The sequence below is a fragment of the Mya arenaria genome, chromosome 8, assembly GCF_026914265.1.
Source record: "Mya arenaria isolate MELC-2E11 chromosome 8, ASM2691426v1".
Lineage (NCBI taxonomy): Eukaryota > Metazoa > Mollusca > Bivalvia > Myida > Myidae > Mya > Mya arenaria.
Window position 1 is genome coordinate 64,300,660 of NC_069129.1, and position 21,144 is coordinate 64,321,803.

At 33.3% G+C, this 21,144-nt stretch overlaps 1 protein-coding gene across 1 annotated transcript; it reads right to left on the reverse strand.

The window, feature by feature from the left end:
- Positions 1–9,244: 9,244 nt before the first annotated feature.
- LOC128244470 (uncharacterized) lies at positions 9,245–19,524 on the reverse strand. Its single transcript, XM_052962472.1, has 6 exons — positions 19,449–19,524; positions 18,731–18,817; positions 12,433–12,483; positions 11,413–11,475; positions 10,943–11,020; positions 9,245–9,918 (listed from the first exon to the last, which is right to left on the reverse strand). Exons 1-6 carry the CDS (start codon positions 19,522–19,524, stop codon positions 9,845–9,847), a joined length of 429 nt encoding a protein of 142 aa, XP_052818432.1. The 3' UTR covers positions 9,245–9,844.
- Positions 19,525–21,144: the final 1,620 nt, after the last annotated feature.

A 21,144-nucleotide genomic window follows, 5' to 3' on the forward strand; every position in this document is an offset into this window, starting at 1 on the left:
CGCCGTAAGCTACCAATATTAGTTATTTGTCTTAATATGCAGTTTTTTTTCAGATTTATTTAAGAACTGATTTGTTGATCCCTAATATGTTGCCATGGTAACGTTTTGTTTGTTACTGTTGTTATTATTTGTAAAATTGCATTTAGTTATAATGTGTTTTTGGGTTAAGTGATAAAAAATTTAAAACAACATGTAAAAAACAGTATATACAGTTAACAGTTGTTAAGTTTATTGTTATTTTACTGAATTTTGTAATTTTTTGAAAGGATATTATGTATAATGAGCATAGCTTCAACATGCATAAATACAAATCAATTCTTGATAATTGTACTTCTTCTTCTGAATATTCCGATTATTTAAGATTTTTTTGTGCCCAACACTGATCCACTTTGGACTCAAATCAAGATAGCAATGAAGGTTTAAATAATTCCGACTCTTTTTTCAAAAGTTTATTTGTAAGGTGACTGCCTATACTATGGTAATTTGAGGTGTTTTTTTTTAAGAGCCGTATGTTTGAGCTCTAATATGTTACGTATTAAAATGTATTGTGATGTGGTTGACATGGTAACATTTTATTTGCCATCGACACTATCATCATGATTTTACTAGAATTTTGTCACCTGTTAAATAATATGTTAATTTGTGTATGATATATAAATATAAGTTATATAAAGGCATGAAAAACACGTTTCGGAATGTTACTATCTCTAATCAATTCTGCCGTTTTTTACATATTCACCGAAAAAATTATAGACCCTTCCGCTTCTTTAAAACGGCATAACAACAGAACTACTTAAGATTTTGAACTCAAATATTCGCCGAAATGTTTCTAATGAAGTACTCTTTTAATTACTCCCAATACATTTCGGATTTGTTAACAATACACTGTGCTTATACATTACCATAGTACTATGAATAACCCGACGTATGTTATCGTATTTAATAATACTGCATGATTTTTAAGTGTGGTAATATATGGTTAATACACCTTTTTGAGGTCGTAACCATCTGCAAACGCCCTCAAAATGATTTACAATCCGAGTGCGTATCCTTCAAAAGGTGTATTATCACTATTATCGCATAAAATACATACAATGAGTAGCTTTTGTGTTTCAAAAAGGTGTTAAATGTCTCAAAAAATGAAAAAAAAAACAGTTAGTTAAAAATAACATCCATAACATGAACTTATGTGACGAAACGAGCGATGTCATTGAAAAAAATTACATTAAGCTCAAAAAAGGCCGCACCATAACTCGACAGTTGCATTTTTGTTTCGACGCCATCTTTTTCTGTGTTCAGTCGATTGTTGTTGTTTTTATAAATTGACTGGATAGCTTGGATTATTAACACACAATACCTATCGGGTAATTGATTTATTACCGATTTATTCCTGCTTTCAGATCTATATGTTTTGGCAACTAATCTAAACTCGAACAATTTGTTAACATGTTCTGGATAAAATGTACAGCATCTTTAGCTTCCGAGAAAATACGACGTATTGAAATCATGTCCAAATAAATCGTTTGTTTTGAATGAAATCGAAAAAAATAACTCAAGTTGGGAGAAGTTAAATGTTTTAGACTTAATTTAGTGCCGTTAAAGCAAACAAATAGTCAAAACAACTGCAGAAAGGAAACAACCTCAGCTTGCCAGGAAAAGACAACTCGGAAGTTAAATGTGGTTTATATCATTTCTTTGATATTTGTATACAGCTTCATATGCTGAATTTTGTTTTAGTGCAAAAGTTTGCATCTGAGACCAACTTCTTCAACCAGGTCTTTCAGTGGCCATTATGATGATGTGGGCCCTGATAGCGCTTATGTAAAACAAAAAGCCGGTCATTGGCACGTGAATTTACTGAATAATGCCCGTTTACAACTGATAACGGCCCGGGGTTTTGCGTTTTAACACACCACAATAACGGACCGAAAACACACAATTCATGCAATAATAACTCATTAATGATAATAAACGCTATATTATGAATAAAAAATACTTTTTCATTTCCGGGAAAATAAGGAAATATCCAAACTGTGTCTAGTATTTACTAGAATCAATACCAAATACTGCTAATATTATAATATATCTAACTATGTTATAAAATTACATTTCTTTTCTTTCTTTAGTTATTTTATGCAACACTGGCATTTGCCATTGGTGAATGGTCCAAACTACAATCAGAAGATACCTCTAAATATTTAGTTTCAACACAATTAATCATTCCAAACTCAGGATTTTGAACATAAAAGGATGTTAAATATGTTTACACCAAGAGTTCGGTCGCACCAACCCCTTATTTGATCCCAACAATAACAGTAACTATGAACTCGACTTCATCGACTACTGAACAATGTTCTGTTTATTGTTTTATTAGTATATATATATCCTAAGTGTTCATAAGTAAATTAGTCAACTTGACCTTACTGACTCTGAAACCAAGTCCTAGGCTATGGCATGTTTTCGCATCAGTCCCTTTTGTGCATTACATTTTTTATCGCATGAGCTTGCTGTATTCCAAGTTTTGTAAATAGTACGTCATTCTTAACTCCAGTTATGAAGCAGAACAACGTTTTTCTTTTGTTTAAGTAATAGTTTCCCTTCTAACTCCTTATTCCAGTCCCATGGTATGATTTCACATCAACCACTGTTATATACCAAATCGTATAGCTATAATTCATTGTAAACTAACGGCCATAAGCAGGACTATGTCCTCACATAGGCTTTCCACTCAACAAGTTTCATCACCATCAATGCATTTGCATGAAAAGAAATGAGCGGAAATAACCTGTCCATGAGTGGAAGCTTCATCGTTCCCAGTGTTCGTTCTTGTCCGCGTTCATAGTGTGATGCTTATTTATATCAAGGTTATTAATATATGCTGAGGTGGCAATATCCTTTTTTCGTATAATGATCACGTTAACAAACTGATTTAGACAATGACCTTAAAAGTATTTCTGTAGTTTTGCATATAAATATTGCGTTCAAAAACAATTTTAATATTGCAGTAATATTTTTTTTTTCGAAAGTGTAATTCAGATAATCAATTATCAATGTTAATTGACAATGGTTACTTAAATTGTCAGAGTGCATAGATTATAAGTAGCAGGTGCTAGCGGTTCATGGTTCTTTGTGTATTGAGCAGGAAAACTAACAAGTATTTTTATACATTTGTCGAGAACATCTATTTTTCAGTAAAACCTAGAATGTACATCCTTAACGCTGAGTTCATTAATTAGTTGACAAATGTATAACGATCTCTGGAAATAGTTATTGTGAGCTATTCAGACGTTTATTCGAAACAAGATACTAGGATTAAAATAACTTATATTATTGGCTAGACGACTGGTACTGTATTTAGCCATCTCCTTGCAGTTTGTCTTCGTTATGAACATACCTATTACATAGACCATTTACATAGGATAGGCTGGTACTTATTAAATGCTATACAATTAATAAAAAAACGCCACCGCATCTGTATCAACAAACACTGATCGCATTTTGTCACGAATGTAATCAGAGCAATATGATGTTATGGGTATTTTAATTCACGGTTCCAAGAAGAAACCTGATACATAAGTCGTATAGCACACGCATCAATAACTGTAAGGCTTTGACATAAAGTCTCAGACATGGAAAAGTTTTTCGAATATTTGAACAAATAATGTAGAATTTATACTTATGTGAAGATGTGACGGATAAGGATTCATTTCAAGGTAGAGTGTTAGCAACAAAAATCTGAATGTACAAAGCTTCATTTGATAAACATGATTAAACTAAGCTGCTGTCAGCTGCTGACATGGTTTTGGTTTTAAGTAGATAAATTGAAAGACTCAAATTTTGAAACGATTGGCGGCAACGTGAACCTTTTGAGAGATTCCAAATGTTGCCAAATTGATCTGGTTCACCAGACATTGAACAAATGTAAAAACACATACTCTTTACCATTTACACAATAAAATCTACAACACGAGTTTCGTATTACCCTTTTTATTGAAAAAGATTGCATCAGCATGAATCAGTTTTACGGATAAATATGTTGTTGCACTGCAAAATTTGAATTATTAAAATTTCACAGCTTGTCATCAGGACAAACTATAATAGCTATAAAATATAAAAAGGTGCTTATGTTTGGGGTTCGATCTCGAATTGAGAGGTGCACAATAATCAATATTAATGTTGTAGCGAATGACAAACTCAATACCGATGATAACATTTCATTTTCATAATTTTGTTCGGCCCACGATACGAGATGAAATCTACATGGATACATCTGCCGGTCTGAACCATCGAGTGGGTGGGCTAACGATGGAATTAACAAATAAATCAGGCAGAAATTCCCGTCCGTATCTAGCAAAGATCAAAACAACCATGTTGCCAACTAAAAATGAAGGGAAACCACTTTGGAAAGACAAGTTGACTTTGAAATTGACTGACATTTGATGCCTAACACATGTGCTATTTATAACAAAGATTCTTTGTCATTCTAATGGGACCACAAATGGATTTATCACGGTTCGTGTCTCCGCTTATATGTATTATGACGTATTGTACAATTTGAATAATTTGATAAATGAACAAATTAAGGCATTCTGGCGTCTTAAAAACTCAATAAATACGAATGTGTGTGAAGTTGGCTCAGCCATCGGCAATCGACAATCGACATTCGATATTATATAGCAAATCTTCAAATGTCGAGCTGGAATGTCGAGCTGGACGAAACTCTAGGTCGACATTCGATATTATATAGCAAATCTTCAATGTCGCACTGCAATGTCAAGCTGGATGGAAACTTTCATGCCGTGGCTTATTTTTGGTCTGGAAGGAATCAAACTTCGGCATTCGATAAAACAAAGTGAATTTTCAATGCAGAACGGCATCCTAGGTCGACAACCGATGACTTATAGTCTGTTGTTTTTTTAAGTGTTGAGCTGTAACGTCGAGCTCCACTGAATTTTAGATCGACATTCGGTGTTATACAGTAACAATGTTCCGCTGTACGGAATCATAGCTCAACAATCAATATTATGGTGAATTTTTAATCACAGCACGATAGGAGTGAATATTTACAAGTCAGAACAGTTTTGTCCTTAAACCCATGAGGTTATATGAAAACAATATGAAGCACGTGTTGTATGATTTGTCAATACGTCCTTATATTATTTTAGTTTCGTGGCATAAAGGGTAATGTTATGTTTAGCTAGAAAGGTTACTTGGTTGACAAATGTGCTCGAAACAACCGATCATTGAATAGTTCAAGTAGATTTTGAACTGCTGCAATACCATAAACTATCCTTTGATCGGTATCCTGCTTATTATCAGTGGTAGGTGTACTTGTATAATGTAACTTAATGTACACATTGTGAATTGTGCCTATGTTGTTTCTTAAAAATCTTTCGGATTAAAAATCGACAAATACCATGATAAAAGGTCATCACGTAAACATAAAGAAAACAAATATATATAATGAAATGGTATTATGATGCATTTGCATTTTTTATATTGAAAAAACAGCACTTTCATGTTTTCTTTAAGGTTTCTGCAAGTTGAATCAAAGTAGTGTGTCGCCTGTTTTTGCCATATTGTCTTGTTCACTTCTCTAGTCATGATGATGAACAGTCTCCTGATTTCACGAATGGGGTACAAAAAACCTCTTTATTCCATTTCTCTTGCACAAAATTATATTGTAGATATTAGTCAAATATTCAAATAATAATAATATGATTAAGCAAAGTTTACCTTCAATACTGTATTAGAAGGAAAGTTACATTGAAATGAATATTTTGCAATTTTGAGTCTTAAGGCTGAACTCAGACTTGAGACTGTTCGTAAGCATGGCCTTTGGTTACAGATGCGCTCTGATATGGCTCAAACCTATAATCGTGTCCGTTCCAGCCTTGATATAAACTAGAGGCTGTATTCACAAACCTAGATTTTGTCTCAAGCAAGAAACATAGGGAGAAAAATTTGGACAATAACTACCCTTCCAAAATTATCTTAGATATTTCTTACAATATAATGATATTTTAAAATTTGATACATGGGCCTAACTTTGAGGAAGTGTCTAAGAAACTATAACCTTTCACTGAGTTACTTTAACAGATAAAACCGTTTGTTGATTTTGACCTGTTTTGACACTTTGGATCCCCATTTATGGGGAGACATATTGTTTTTGCCCTGTCCGTCGGTCAGTCTGTTCGTCACACTTTGTTTCCGCTTAATAAATAAAGAACGCTTGCACCCAGGAACTTCATACTTGGTATACTAGTCGGTCATGACTAGTATATGATCCCTATTAATTTTGAGATCAGTAGGTCAAAGGTCAAGGTTGCCGTGACCTTGAGGTGAAGAACAGTTACCGCTCAGTAACTAAAGAACACTTGCAATCAAGAACTTAATTCTTGGTATGCAATTTGGTCATGTAGATGATCCCTCTTGATTTTGTGATCAGTAGGTCAAAGGTCAATGTCACGATAACTTTAAGCTGAAAAATAGTTTCCGATCAATAAATGAATAACGCTTGCGCCCAGAAACTTCATACAATGCAAACTTTGTTTACATTTTCCAAGATTAATCACACTTTTTTCTCTTCACTATTTAATACGGGTGAATAAACAAAACTTCACTGTTGGTTCGTGTCCAGTCCAAAATTACAAATTTCATGCCCATCATTTATTTTTTCTCAGCTACGACCACACAATAGGGGAGACAAGCGCTTTTTCAAAAAAGCAAACTCTAGTTTAAAGATGTTTTTTTTTTTTTCTAGAGAAAAACATGTTAACGGCAGTAAATTGCAAACAAAATCACTCCGATTCCAAGATCCAAAACAGAGACCAATTAGGTGAGTGGGGGTCAACTGTTAGTTATAGTTCACCACACTGCCGGCGCAATACCAAAAGTTATCACTAGTTTAGGGAGGTGAGTTGCCGCTGCCGGTTACGATTGCAAATATATTGAGACATCGGCAACTCTGAATCATTGAGTGGATGAGCTGTAAGTCGACATTCACAAGCAATTCATGCTAAGAGTCCAATCTGTCTAAGTGAAAATCGATACAAACGTCTTGTCAAGCTGAAAACGAGACAGACATTTTCTTTATCAAGTATGTTTCGGCTTAAAGAGAAGACAACAAGACAGAAAACCTTTACGTTTATTGACACTTGATGCCTTACATATGTGCTAGTTGTAAAAATGATGAACATATATTGCTGATGGGATCACTATGGGATTTATCACAGTTCAGGTCACACATTATTTCGATAGTGTCTTGCATCTTGATGGATAAAGTGAACGGAGATCTTGCGGCGTCTCAGTCGACCTCAGTAAAACGGCACCTAAAAGGGTCTTGTAAATTTCCACTTAGCATCTACAATACACTTTATGAGAAAACTGTTGACAGTGATTATCTTCCCCTTAGCGTCTACAATACACTTTATGAGAAAACTGTTGACAGTGATTATCTTCCACTTAGCGTCTACAATACACTTTATGAGAAAACTGTTGACAGTGATTATCTTCCACTTAGCGTCTACAATACACTCTATGAGAGAAACATGGGGACAGTGATGATTTTTGACTTAGTAGTTCACTTTGTTAATGGAATAACGTCTGTTGAAATTACCTTATATGTTATCAAAATATAACAACAATAATACGAATGAATGAGGTTACTTTATAATAATACGTTATATTCCTTTTGCATAAGTTATTCATTAATACTGAATAACTAAATCATGTGTGGACTAGTAAAGAGGTACCATATTTAATGACGTATGTACATAAAGTGTGACCATGGTAAACATTGAAATGTTCTTTTTTAACTTACGTTAGGAACATTCTAAAACTGATATTTTGCAAGTAGGAGTAAAAGTAAATCCATTTAACTCTAGGGTGGAGCGCCCCATTATGAAACTAGCATTAAGCATACGTAATGATTTTATCAATCGTACATTGGTAATTTTTTCCATTTTTTACCCTAATGCATTTTAGTTATATTACAGCAAAATAGAAAAGGGACATTCATACCTTATGCAAATCTTCGAGGAATAAATTATTTAAATCTGGATATATGCTAAAGATCTAATGACATAAAAGCGTATTAGAAAAACTTAATATTGTTTAATTTTTTACAATATCATATTTAAGTTTGAAAAAAAAGGTTATAAAACGCGCTAATTTGTTGGAATAATCCCAAACGAATAAGTGTCTTAACATTTGTAATTATTTGGTCATTTCTAGTTGTAGTTTTTTCAACAGAGTGACAAAGATCAGTGGAATACTGGCATTATGACGTTTTGTATTTTCAGTGATATGCGCAAATGGAACAACTTCAAAACTTTAACTTAGCTGATGACTGTATTTTTTATGTATGGTTATACATTAAGAGAAAGTGAAAACTGTTTTCGAAAATAAGAACATATACTATTGTTACGTTTACGATTAAAAAGATGAGTTCGGCTCGACAGAAGCATTGATCATTTGACGTGATTTTGGGTGCGACCCTTGCTATAGAAAATTTAATATGCTATGGTCAGTAGAATCCCAGATTTGTAGATGCAAGAAGATCATAACGTTCTGTACGATTGAAACAAAGAACCCTCTGACAAGGATAGCATATTGTCTTATTTCTTGTATGGGTTTCTAAGCTGAATACATATGATTTCAATAAAGATGCCTCCTCATATTACGTGCAGTTTTGTCCTGTGTTCAATCCGTGTGTGTGTGGGGGGGGGGGGGTGTAGGTTAGTGCATCATTTTCAGTGATAGTTCAAGCGATGTATGTCTTTAAGTTTGGCAGAATTAAATGATGTCAACCTGTATCAAGGCTGCGTGTGGCCAGTATCCTCATCACTCCTGTAATAGCTCCATGATAAGTTTGCTTTTGATGACAAGGAACAAGTTTGAGATCGAACGCTTGAAAACAGATACAACTCCCTTCTTCAAAAACTGTTAAACTGTTTTACTGACCGTTCCAATTCGGTTACCTCAGAAGAGTTCATAGTTAATGGATTTATATGAAAATATTTGCACCAATATTGAGGAACTGCACGACATCAGGAATAACTCAAACTTTGATTACAAGCCATGATTGATCTATCACATCCAAATAAGTTTTTTAGCGTTAAAAACGTATACAATGCATTGTTATCATTATCTTTTTATAAGGTTTGCAATTGGTCACACATTACTGAATAATGCATTGTTCATTAGCAAAAATACTTTAAAAACATAACCAAACAAAGAGAGATTCATATTTTAAATGCAAGTTTATTTCCCCTTCATAATAAACACTTTTACATTTAGTGTGAACGTCCACTGAATGGTCCTAAAGTGTATAATTCAAAAGGAGGAAAATACTTTGAACAATAGTACATAATTAGTTAATCAAAACTAAGCATAACTGAATTTTATTTCACCATTTATAACCAACAGTTGTACAAACTTGTCTAATACAATGAGTCGATTGAATTATCTTAAATGTATAATTCATTGAAAGCTTACTGGCATTGAACACAATAACTTATTGATGAAAAAAGTAATAATGATAAAAATTATACCCTTATTACTATGTAGAATAGTATACAATGTGATGGTATCTAGGTAAAACACATATAAACTTTATGCTTCTTAATTAATCTAAAATGTATGTTTATTATAACGCATACCAAAGTATAGAAATAACACTTGTGTTAGACAATTGATAATTCAATTACACAATCCAGTATTCCCGTGATGTCATTAAGTCTCAGTTAATTTGATAAATGTTGACTTGGCAGTATCATACGCTACTTATTTGCTTATAAAACTGAAGACAACACACTTTGTTTTTGATGACTACGAGTAGCAGTCAAGTCTTTCTGTTGAACAGAAAGGTAGTTGTTCCGATCCGTCCCATGCCGATACGGTTGTTTACACTCGAACCTGCAAAATATCAAATAATAATGCCAAGATGAGAGGTTTGTCCAAAACACATCCCTTTGTATTTAACGTGTTTGTCTACTTTGAAATACTGATCATGGGTGCAAAGCTTGTAAAACATCGTAAAACAAGGCTAGCTCCAAGAATATTATATAACAAAACAAACGGAAACATATTACAAAAGGTTTCAATTAAGCTTACTGATAACTTGAAAAAATGGTGTTTTGTTCAATGATTTAAATTTAAAAGATCTACAAAAATGCGTAGTGTTTAACTTTTACCATTAGCCACCTTCTATTCATAACCGTTTGATTTAAACAGCTTTTGTTTCTCGATTAGTGCATGTAGGGTTTTACACATGTGCCTTCAAATAGGGTCATCGTAAACTGTTTAGCTACTGGGCTTTTCCCTGTAGTTTTCACTTTAGTTATTTTTTTATACCTATAATGTGTTTCATGAAGTTAAAACCATGGGTTTTTTTGCGATTTCCTATACAAATGTCAATCGTTTCAAAGTTTTCCTACCAATTAATTGGTTTAAATAAACCCAAAAGAGGAGTTACTATGCATTGACAAAGATAGAGGGTGCATGTGTGGTCTGTCTGTCTGTGATGCTTGTTTTGTGTGTGTGTGTCTCGTTCAGTGTCTGTTAATGTTTAGGCAAAGCCATGTGCAGAACAGAGTTATTTTTGGCTGCTGGATTTGATTTTTTAAGAGTAACGTATTGTTCTTTTGTTTACAGAACAAAATGTAGCATCTAAAATACAACAATCATTTAATGAAACAATATCAAATACTGAAGGCGAAATATACAAACTTCTTGTTTCTACGTTTAGTGCGAGAAAACACACTATATAATACACATAGCTGCTTTTTGGCTATCGTCCATTTGCAAAAGTATCCCATTTAACCATTTTTTTTACCTTTAAATCGTCGTCCCATAAGTGTTTTTTGTATAAAATAGTGAATAAGTCAGATTTTTTAAAACTCTGTAAAAATGATAGTTATATTAACCAAAATAATAATACCAGATACAACCATATATGGCATGGTGCTCTCTCTTTCGCGGAACGCACTCTCAACTGGCATGGCAGGTAGTGGAACCACTGCAAAAACACAGTGCTATTTATCAATGAGAGTGAACGTAAGAGAGAGAAAGAGAGAGGCGGCACAAAACAACATGATGTTAAAACTAGTCTTAAAGTGTCACATAATTTTATCAAAACCATACTGGCTTAAATCAAATTTTGCAAACATTACGATCATTGAATCGACCCAACCAAAAATCTTTACAAGGTAGTTATAGGAAACAATTGAAAGATTGTATGAATATGGAATGTTCCTGAAAAAAACGCGTATTCTTGTTTACCGTTTCAATATTAGTATGACATCTTCCTCCAGAGGAAAGGAAATTAAACTAATTCATAGGGAAAAAGGTGATAATCCAGGAAAAATATCCAGCTTAATAGCAGTGTTAGAGTATTTAAAATATGTTTACCTGACAGCCACCTTACGACGACTACTTGATTCCCACCTTGTTCGGCATTTATTATTTCTTCATCTGAAATGAATATAAACCTTTAATTAATTGCAAGAGGTGCCTTCATAATAATAATTGAAAGTCTGGTCGAACCATCATGTACTGTAAATCTGATTCGGTTTAACCGCGGACTGTTTTCCTGTTTTATGTTATGTTAATCAGGTAACCTCTGGGGTTCAAATAATTCGGTACACGCCTTTCATTCAAATATTGTTCATTGAACATGCATGTTTCATATAACTTATTTAGCTTAAGGTATGCTTACTATTTTACAGTGGTTCATTTATCAGCCTGCATTATCTACTGTTTTCTACTGTAAAGAGCTGCTTAAAGCTGCACTCTCACAGATTGAACGTGAAATGAAATATTTCGAAGCAAAGGATTTTTTATCAAATATTCAAATGTTGAAGTTAAGTAAGTTAAGCCGTTACAACAATAATAGTTGGATGTACCTGGTGTATACAGAATTATTTACAAATAGTACAATAAGCAGTATAGAACAATACTACTGTTACATTGTTAACCGCCAAAGTCATATAAATAGTGATATATTCGCCAATAAACAGAATATACCCCCGCTATGCTTTGTTGTTTACCGTGGGCAATTCGGCCAGGAAAATCTCGTAATCATGAATAGTTAATGAGGCAGTTTCATTGGTTCCGCAAAGTACCAGATGCTTTACGGTTGAAAACAATTCTGGCGATTTCCGGTGTTGAACCGGGTCCGCCTTCTCAGTACAATACTATTTGGCAATAGTCAAAACCACATGGCAACGGAGGCTACTGACACTGAAATGTTATTGAAAAATATTTGACTGTAACATGCAAATTCATTGGAAGAAGAGTTGTCTCTCCTGCCTCATTCATATTCATAAAAACGAGATTTTGCCAGGCAATTGTCCCACGGTATGACTGAAGAGTATCAGGAAAGGGTTCCGTGGTTGCCGACGATGTCAGAATATAGGTAAGAATACTTACCTGTGCTTCTAGGATACTCCAAGCTAGGTATCGGCAAGGAACCGCCTTGCCCTGAAATGTACAAAACCATGTCTGTATATCAGAAAACCTGTTTGTGGAGAATGTATGCTTAATTTTTTGTGTTTAAATGTATGTTGATAATCTGAACATATGTGTCATTTGGTGGTCCTGGGGGTGTTTTTTGGTAATTTTAAGTTGCCATTGAGTATGCCGGAAGTGTCGGTTCGTCGTCAATGTGTCATCGGGTAGTATTGGAATGTCTTTAGGTAGTCTTGGGATCTCCTTGGTAACTGATGTAGTTTTTTTGGAAGTTTTAAAGTTTGTTCAAAGGTAGTCTGGAGTGTCCTATGTTAGAACTGGGATGAAGGTTGTAGTGATGAGAAGTTCTGTGGTAATCCTAAGGTGTCATTGGGTAGTATATGGATGTCTTTATGGAGTACTGGAGTGTCATTGAGTAGTTATTGAGTTGCATATGATGTTTAAGGGTATACTTTTGAACATCTTAAATGGCATTGGGTAATTATAACAGACATGTCGAAGCGAAGTCTATGAATAGTCTGGATGGCCTGGGTTGTTTTGGAGTGTCCATGTGTGTCTGGTTCTAGTTGTGGATTCCTTTGGTAGTCATTTGGTAGTCCTTGGATGTTTTCTAGTAGCAATGGTGCGCCTTTGGGTAGCCAAAGGATGTCGTTTGAATGCCATTGGGTTATTTTTGTGTGTCCGTGGAAGACCTTGGGTAGTTATTGTAGTTCCTGTGTGTTTTTATTTAGGCATTGGATATGCTTGTGTTGTTCTTACGTGTCCTTCAGTATACATGAGGTGTCCTTATCTAGTTCTTGTGTGTCATTTGGTAGTCCTAAGTGTCCTTGGAATCCTAAGGTGTCCTTTTGTAGTTCTGGAGTGTCCTTGGTAGTCTTAGGGTTGCTTGGTAGTCATGGGTGTCCTTTGATAGTTCTGCCGTGTCCTTTGATGTTTGTTTCTTGAGTAGTTTTGTTGTGCCCTTAGTAAATCTTGGTGTGTTTTAGATAATTCTTCAGTGTCCTTTGGTTGTTCTAAAGAGTTCGTACGTAGTTATGCGCTGTCCTTGTGTTATGTTTGGATGTTTAAGTGTTGCCAAGGAGGGAATGTCTGGGATGTCTAAGAGTTGTACATGTGTGTTTTGGGGTAGTTATGGGGCGTTTCATGAGGTTCGATCATAATAGACAGTGACCGTCGTGACTTAACATTAAATTTAACTTGCTCTAATAGAGAGAAGCCTTTTTACTAAATGTCATTAACATTGATTAGAAAATGTGGCCTGTTTTCAAACATTTATCTTTTTTATTTAAGGTAAAGGTGATACCATTTGACATGAAAATGAATGGTCTGACCATTTCTCGTAAAAAAGGGTTAATAATGGTTGTAATTGTCGCCCTTGGAAAAAAACAAGGTTCCAATTTCAATATTTAACCTAGTGATTAACCTTGTGATATTAATTTGTTTTATAAGGCTTATGAAGGCTTACGTCTAAAATACGCTGGATTCAAATTGTGTCAGGTACATTAGAATAAGATAATTTTCGGTGAAAAAGTGAATTATTTTGTCAATTTCTTGGAACTTTGAAAAGTAATCAACATAAACTGTGTATTATGTGCCTGCCATCTCACAGATAAAACGTTTTGACAACTTATTTTTTTTCTTTTTTTGTCTTTGAACTTGCCATTTTTTGAGAAAATCCATTAAATCCAGTTAAATAGGACTGCTGACAAAAAATTAGATCGCAGATTTCAATATCTTAGTTAAAAAAATAATGTTTATGCATTTTTCTTAAACCGTTAGTAACGGTTTGATCCATAAAACATTCATCTTCGAACGGAAATATAAAAATCTATGATCTGAGTTTTTTGTCAGCAATCATATATCATTGGTTTGCAGATATATACACAAAAATTTGCTATTTCCAAGACAAAAAATAAAAAAGGTGTAAAAATGGTAAATCTGTGAGAGTGCAGCTTGAACATAATTTAGTTTCATAGATACATAGGATGTAAGTTGAAGAATCTTTTTTAAATAGATTATTACATCATCCATGGGATTCATTTACAAGTTCAAACTGGAAGACTTTGGACAAATACTTTAGAATATTTTTTATAATGAAACAACTACAGTCAACAAGTTATATAGAAACAGTGACATAAAATATGTATTCAGGTAAATAAACAGAGTAAAACGATCATGATTATAGACATGTATTAATAGTATGCAATAACATGAATAGCGTATATTTTTATAAATTGAAAACAGTAAAAAACACCCACTGAAACTAAAAACAGACGTTTATTTAAATAATTTAAGTGCTTGTATCGATCAATTAAAATTGATGAACAAGGACTTAATTGTTACTAAGAATTAGAAAGCCAACAAGGCATATCATTGAAAAGTAGCTTACTTATTCTTGGTACAAACTATGTGCTTATTTACATATCTGCTAGCATAAGGGGTGCTTGTAAACAGGGGGTTTAACCTGCAGATGGAAGAATTAACCTTGAACAATGGCTTCCTTATTCCTGGTACAAACTAAATTATTACTAATCTCGATACTAATACTAACATGAGCTTGGTACAAAGAGCTTAATTCTACAAGTGCAAGCAATGAAATTGAAACGTGTCTACCTAATTCCTGGTTCGAAGTATGTGCTTGTTTACATATTTATTCATATTTGGGGCAAAGGAAACTCAAGTTACTTACATAAAGTTAACTCCTTGCAAAATAGGGCTGCAAAAAACATTCTTAAAATTCCTAAACGATCATCTTCAAACGGATTGTTACAAGAACGTCAGTGGCTAACGTTTACAGGCAGGTGTAAATATCACTGTGCAACCCTTGTCTATAATACCCTTAATGGAAAGGCTCCGAGGTATATGTCTGAATTGCTAATCTTTGCAAATAATGAACACTATTCTCTAAGATCAACTTCAAACAAGATTCAGTTTTGATACAAACACCGCGAACTAACTATTTCATGGATTCCTTTTCGTACTACAGTATGAAGGTTTGGAATACTATTCCGGATGAAATACGAAATGAAAAAAAGTTAAACACATTTAAGCATAATTATTAAGTGCACTTCTGGAAATGTGCATATCAATAGTTTCAAAAAGGTATATCATCTTTTCATTATCTTAAAGATTGAAATAACTGTTGTTTTATAAATTGTTGTGTTTTATTGAGTGTCTGTCGGCGTGGTAATGATGTATATTGAAATAATTGTTTTGTTAATTAAACATGATTTGTATAGAATAATTATATTCAAAACATCAAAAGTTCTTGTATAGGAATGTATAAGTGCGATGCAGATGTTTTATGATTTACCAAATGCATTTTGTTTTTGTTTGTTTGTTTTTCTTCATAGAAGGCCACATTGTAAATATGATGTTATTATGGTTGAACCTGTAATTATGTCATAATGTGTTTATACCTTCTCTAAATAAAGATATTATTATTATTATTATTATTATTATTATTATTATTATTATTATTATTATTATTATTATTATTATTATTAGCCCGTGTATGTGCGTGGGACTAGGGGCTTCAATATACTGATAGAATATTTACATTAAACAATGGCTTTCTAAGTTCCGGGTATGCAATGAATAAAATTGAAACGTGGCTACCTAATTTCTGGTACGATCTATGTGCTTGTTTATTTTTCAACCAGCTCTGGCCTGTGCTAGGGACAGTGGGCTTAACTCAACAAATGTAAGGAATAAATTGAAACATGGTAAGGTAATTCCAGGTGCAAGCCATGTGCAAGTTTACCTCTCAATTACCCCATTCTTGGGATAATATTCAGATGCAAGGAACAAAACTGAAAAATGCCTAAACTAATTCCTTGTTTTAAAATATATGCTTATTTACCTTTCGCTAGCAATAACCTGTGCTTAGGAAAGAGGGTTTCACTTTACAGATGAAAGGGGTGAACTTTAACAGTGGCTTTCTTTTTCCTGATACAACTGATCTGCCTTTTATCTCTCAGCTAGCACTAGCCTGTGTTTCGGACAAGGGGCTACAATCTTTAGATCGAAGGCAAAAATACAACAGGTGTTATCTAATCCCATGTACATAATAGTTTATCTTGTTACTTGAAACATATTCTGAAAGATATAACATTAAACAGTGGCTTACTTATTCCTGGTATAAAATATATGCTTGTTTATATCACGATTAGCACTAGCCTGTGCTTGAAATAAGCCACTTGAATCAGCAGATGTAAGGATTAAAATTTACCGGTTGATACCTAATTCCTGGTAAAAAATCTGACCTTGTTTAACTCTCAACCAGCCCTAGTACTAGCTTATGCTTGGGACAAGGGAATTGAAGCAACAGATGAAAGGATTCAAATAAACTTAATTCCTGGTAAAACTCTGAACTAGCACCAGTCTTTGATTCAGACAAGGGGCTACAATTTACAGATGGAAGTAATACCATAAAACAGTGGTTAACTAATTCCTGGTACAGACTACAGTGCTCGTTTACAATTACGAGTACAAGCATGTGCTTGGGACAATTGGCTTCAATTTACAGATGGAAGGGATGATATTGAACAATGGCTTCCTATGATCCGATTACAGACTTAGTGATAGGGTTTTTTTTCTCTCAATTAGCTATAGTCTGTGCTTGTGATAAGGGGCTTAACTCCACATATAACAGGAATAAAACTGAAACGTTGTTTTTTATTCCTGATACAAATTATGTGCTTGTTTAACTCTCAACAAGCACTGGCTTTTGCTTGTGACAAGGAGGCTAAAATCTACAGATTCAAGAAATGACATTACACAATAGCTACTTAATTTCTGATACAAATAACATGCACGTTTACCTCTCAGCTAGCTCTAGACTCTACTTGGGACAAGTGGCTTCATTCTGCAGATGGCAAAAAACATTGAACAGGGGCTTCCTAATAACTTGTACATAACAAAATTAGCACTTGCCTGAATCAAACATATGCCTAAAATTTACCGATGGCAGGAATGCCATCCAACATTTCACATTCTCTGTTGCGATTGGTGGCCATCATAATAACCAAATACAACTTCAGAATATGATATTTGCATTATTTGAATTGAATATTGAATAAAATTTGGTGATTTCCTCAAATGTTCATTGTCAAAATGAAAGAGCCCTAGAACAAGTGTTAAAACATATAAAGTATGTAATTGACACAAATTAATGAAAATGAACTTGAATTAATAATAAGTTATGATATCATATGACGAGAGTGATTTCATAGTATCATTGATACTAGTATTTTTGCGTTGTTTATGTTAATGGATTATGCTTACATATGATGTTGTTACTACCTAGAAATAACGAAGTTTCAGTTTCTAAATAAAACATTGACACGGTTGTTTGTTATATATTAACAGAAACATATCAACAACATGTATGTTATTTCCTGTTTCCCTCCCACTCAAATTTAATCAAGAAGCGCTCTTCTTATATTTTCATATGTTTTTCTACACACAAATTGCAGTCAATGTTTTGCTCAGGGTTAAAAAATACAAATGCGATTAGCAATTGTCATGTCTTAAGAGGAAACGGTGTATAGTTTATTTACAAACTTACAATTTATACCGTGTTCGTGCATGGGGGCTGCCATTTTATTGAATCACAAACTAGGTCACAGACAGCGAAATAAATTTCTTATATATTTTTAAGACAATTGACTCATTTACCCACGAAAACACACTGATTTCACGACCACCAACACCATATGGGGGGGGGGGGGCACATGTGTAATAAAGTTAAAATAACGTTAGAATAAAAGGTAACGTTTTAAAAAAGAAAAAGAAAATTAGTTGAACGTAACCATTGTGGATTCGATAAAGTGACCGATCCGGTGTAGGTGTACAAAAAATGCGTTGGAAATGTAAACAAAAAAAGGAAATCAAGTACATCCAGCTGAAATCATACACAATTTAGCTTCAAAACCTAAAAATATGGAAAGAAGTAAATGGTCTGAGTTGGTTTAACCAAAGTGCCATGTGTCAATCAAATGAAAAATAAGGCATGTAACAATGAGTAGCCACCCTTACAAACAAACCGTATTTTTGCGAAAGAAAATAGTTAAAATAACATTTATTAAAGTGTTTACTTAACATTATCTTGGAAAAAATAAATAAATGACAAATAGAAAAGCATATTTAGCCTAAATTTACAACCAATACTTTAAATTTTTGGCTGAAACACACTTTCATTAAATGGTAGAAATTATTATTGTATTAGTCTTATTAAAATCAAACAAAACATTGTTACCGTCAGTCCGTTCTTTCGAAAAATGTCCAAATAGGTTTATATTTGTCAATATCTCAGTCGACCTATAGGCAAGTATTTTGTGACTGACTTGTCGGCATGCCAAGATTTGATCACCAAAAAAATGAAAGTTGTTTTAAAGCTGCACTCCCACAAATTTGACAACTTTTTAATTTTTTGTCTTTGAGCGAGGCAATTTTTGCAAATATCCATGGAAACCAGTGATATAAGACTGCTGACAAAAAATGAGATCGCATATTGTTATATTAAAGTTCAAAAATTAATGTTTTATGCATTTTTCTTAAACTGTAACGTTTTAAGCCATAAAACATTAACTTTCGAACGGAAATATGTAAATCTGCGATCTGATCTTTTGTCAGCAATCTTTTATCGTTGCTTTGCAGTTATTTACGCAAAAAATTGCTCATTCCAAGACAAAAAATAAACACGTTGTAAAAACGGTTAACCTGTGAGAGTACAGCTAAAAAATAGCGTATAATTGTTAATTTTTAAAAACAAAATTAGGGGAAAGTATTCAAATACTAGGTAGATATTTAACATGACCCCTTCCGATAAAGTCTTAAAATATCAAGAATGTTTATATAAAATATTTGTGAGGTCATGAAAGGTTGTGTTGAGGCCCACAGTACGTTGACGTCAATACGTCAATACGTCATATTATCCTTATCTTCTGTTTACAGTCGACACTATAAATACACACCTTCCTTGTTACGTAATGTTCTGTGTTTAAATGAATGAAATAAGTTGAGAGCCGTTTTAAGGCACACAGCATTCATATGTTATCCAATTTGCATTCTTTTGCTAAAAGTAAGCATGTGAGTATTAAGATTGATCTCTGAATTTCCATAAGGATCTTTTGATATACAATCGGAACCCGTTGGATCGATGTCTTTAAACTGAAGGTAAACATTCCCGCTTGGCTCGAAATTTCCGAGGCTCGAGGTATTTTCGCTTGTCCCTCGAGTTCGAGCCAACGGGGAACGACTGTACTGACATCGTAGATAATGGAGCGTAAAACTATTTGAAACGCCTTAATGACGCAAAACAAAAACAAAATGTTTAGTCGAAAAATAAGAATCTTAAATTGTTTAATACAATAAATATTTGATATGCTTTTATTTTCGCTTGAAGTTTCATTTTTTTATTTATCTAAATATAATTATATTATAAATTATATCTCATTTATCAATACCACGATAGAAAAAAACAGGAATTTAAGGTACTAAATTACACTGACACACAACTAGAGAAACACAAATATACAGACACCAGAAGCAGTCTATACATGCATATAAATGGCTGGTTAAATAAATGATTCGACAACAGCATTGGAACGGTCAGTTTAACATGAGTGCATTGTCACATGTTATCCTAAATACACGACATCTATGTTTTAACGTTGATATCATAAAGAAAAAACGATTAACCACTATGATTGTTTTATATAACACTGATTTTAAAAGAAAATTGAACTATTTTTTTAATCGGGTATGCATATTCATTAGACCTTATATCTAAAATTAAAAAAGAAAGAACATTTTTTCTTTACATTTTGGTATTTTTTTTACAATTATGATATCAAAGAGTAAAACATTTTATTAAATAATTGTCCTGAGATTCGTTACATAAAGAAACAATTTGTTGGTAATCTGGTGTATAGTCTCTTTAATGCACTGTCTGTGCATTTAAAGCAAATGCTTTTATATGTTATTCAATTAAAAATACTTTTATAGTTCAATGGTTTTTTATAGTTATCACTGATGTATACAAAATTCAGAACAATCCTTACCTACACTAACGTTATAATTGATTTCAGGCCAACCAAATGCGCGCTACGACAATCTTACCTTTCCCTTGCCTTTTTGGTCGATTGGCGAAATGCCTCCTTTCCTCCTTTATTATTTGATAGTATGCATTAACGTTTGTGTGAAATATACATTTCGGAACTCGCAACTGACGAGTGTGAAATTCAGAGTTCAAGAAAAAAGGTTTTTTGGACCTTTAACTTTTATGCAGATTTATATTTTAACAATATTTTAACATTAACTTATTGACAAATGTTCTAACTTCGATATAGCAGATTTTTCAGACATTCTGACTGGTCGTAATTTAAGTTTCTTCATTTTTTTCATCTTTTACATATTTAAATTTCAAAATAGACTTTGGAGAGCTATTTAATTATAAGTAATTAACAAAAAAATGTTTTGCCATGTCGTGCAAGATCATGTCTAAGACATAGGTTTGAAACTTGAAGCATTATTCTATGGTAAAATTGTGTCAATAAATTGAAATTTATGATCATGCAAATTAAATTTAAACCGACTTTTTCGAAGATATTACGGCATGTAACGGGAAACGCACTGAATTTTGTTCAGGCCTAAGATACATATGTTTTG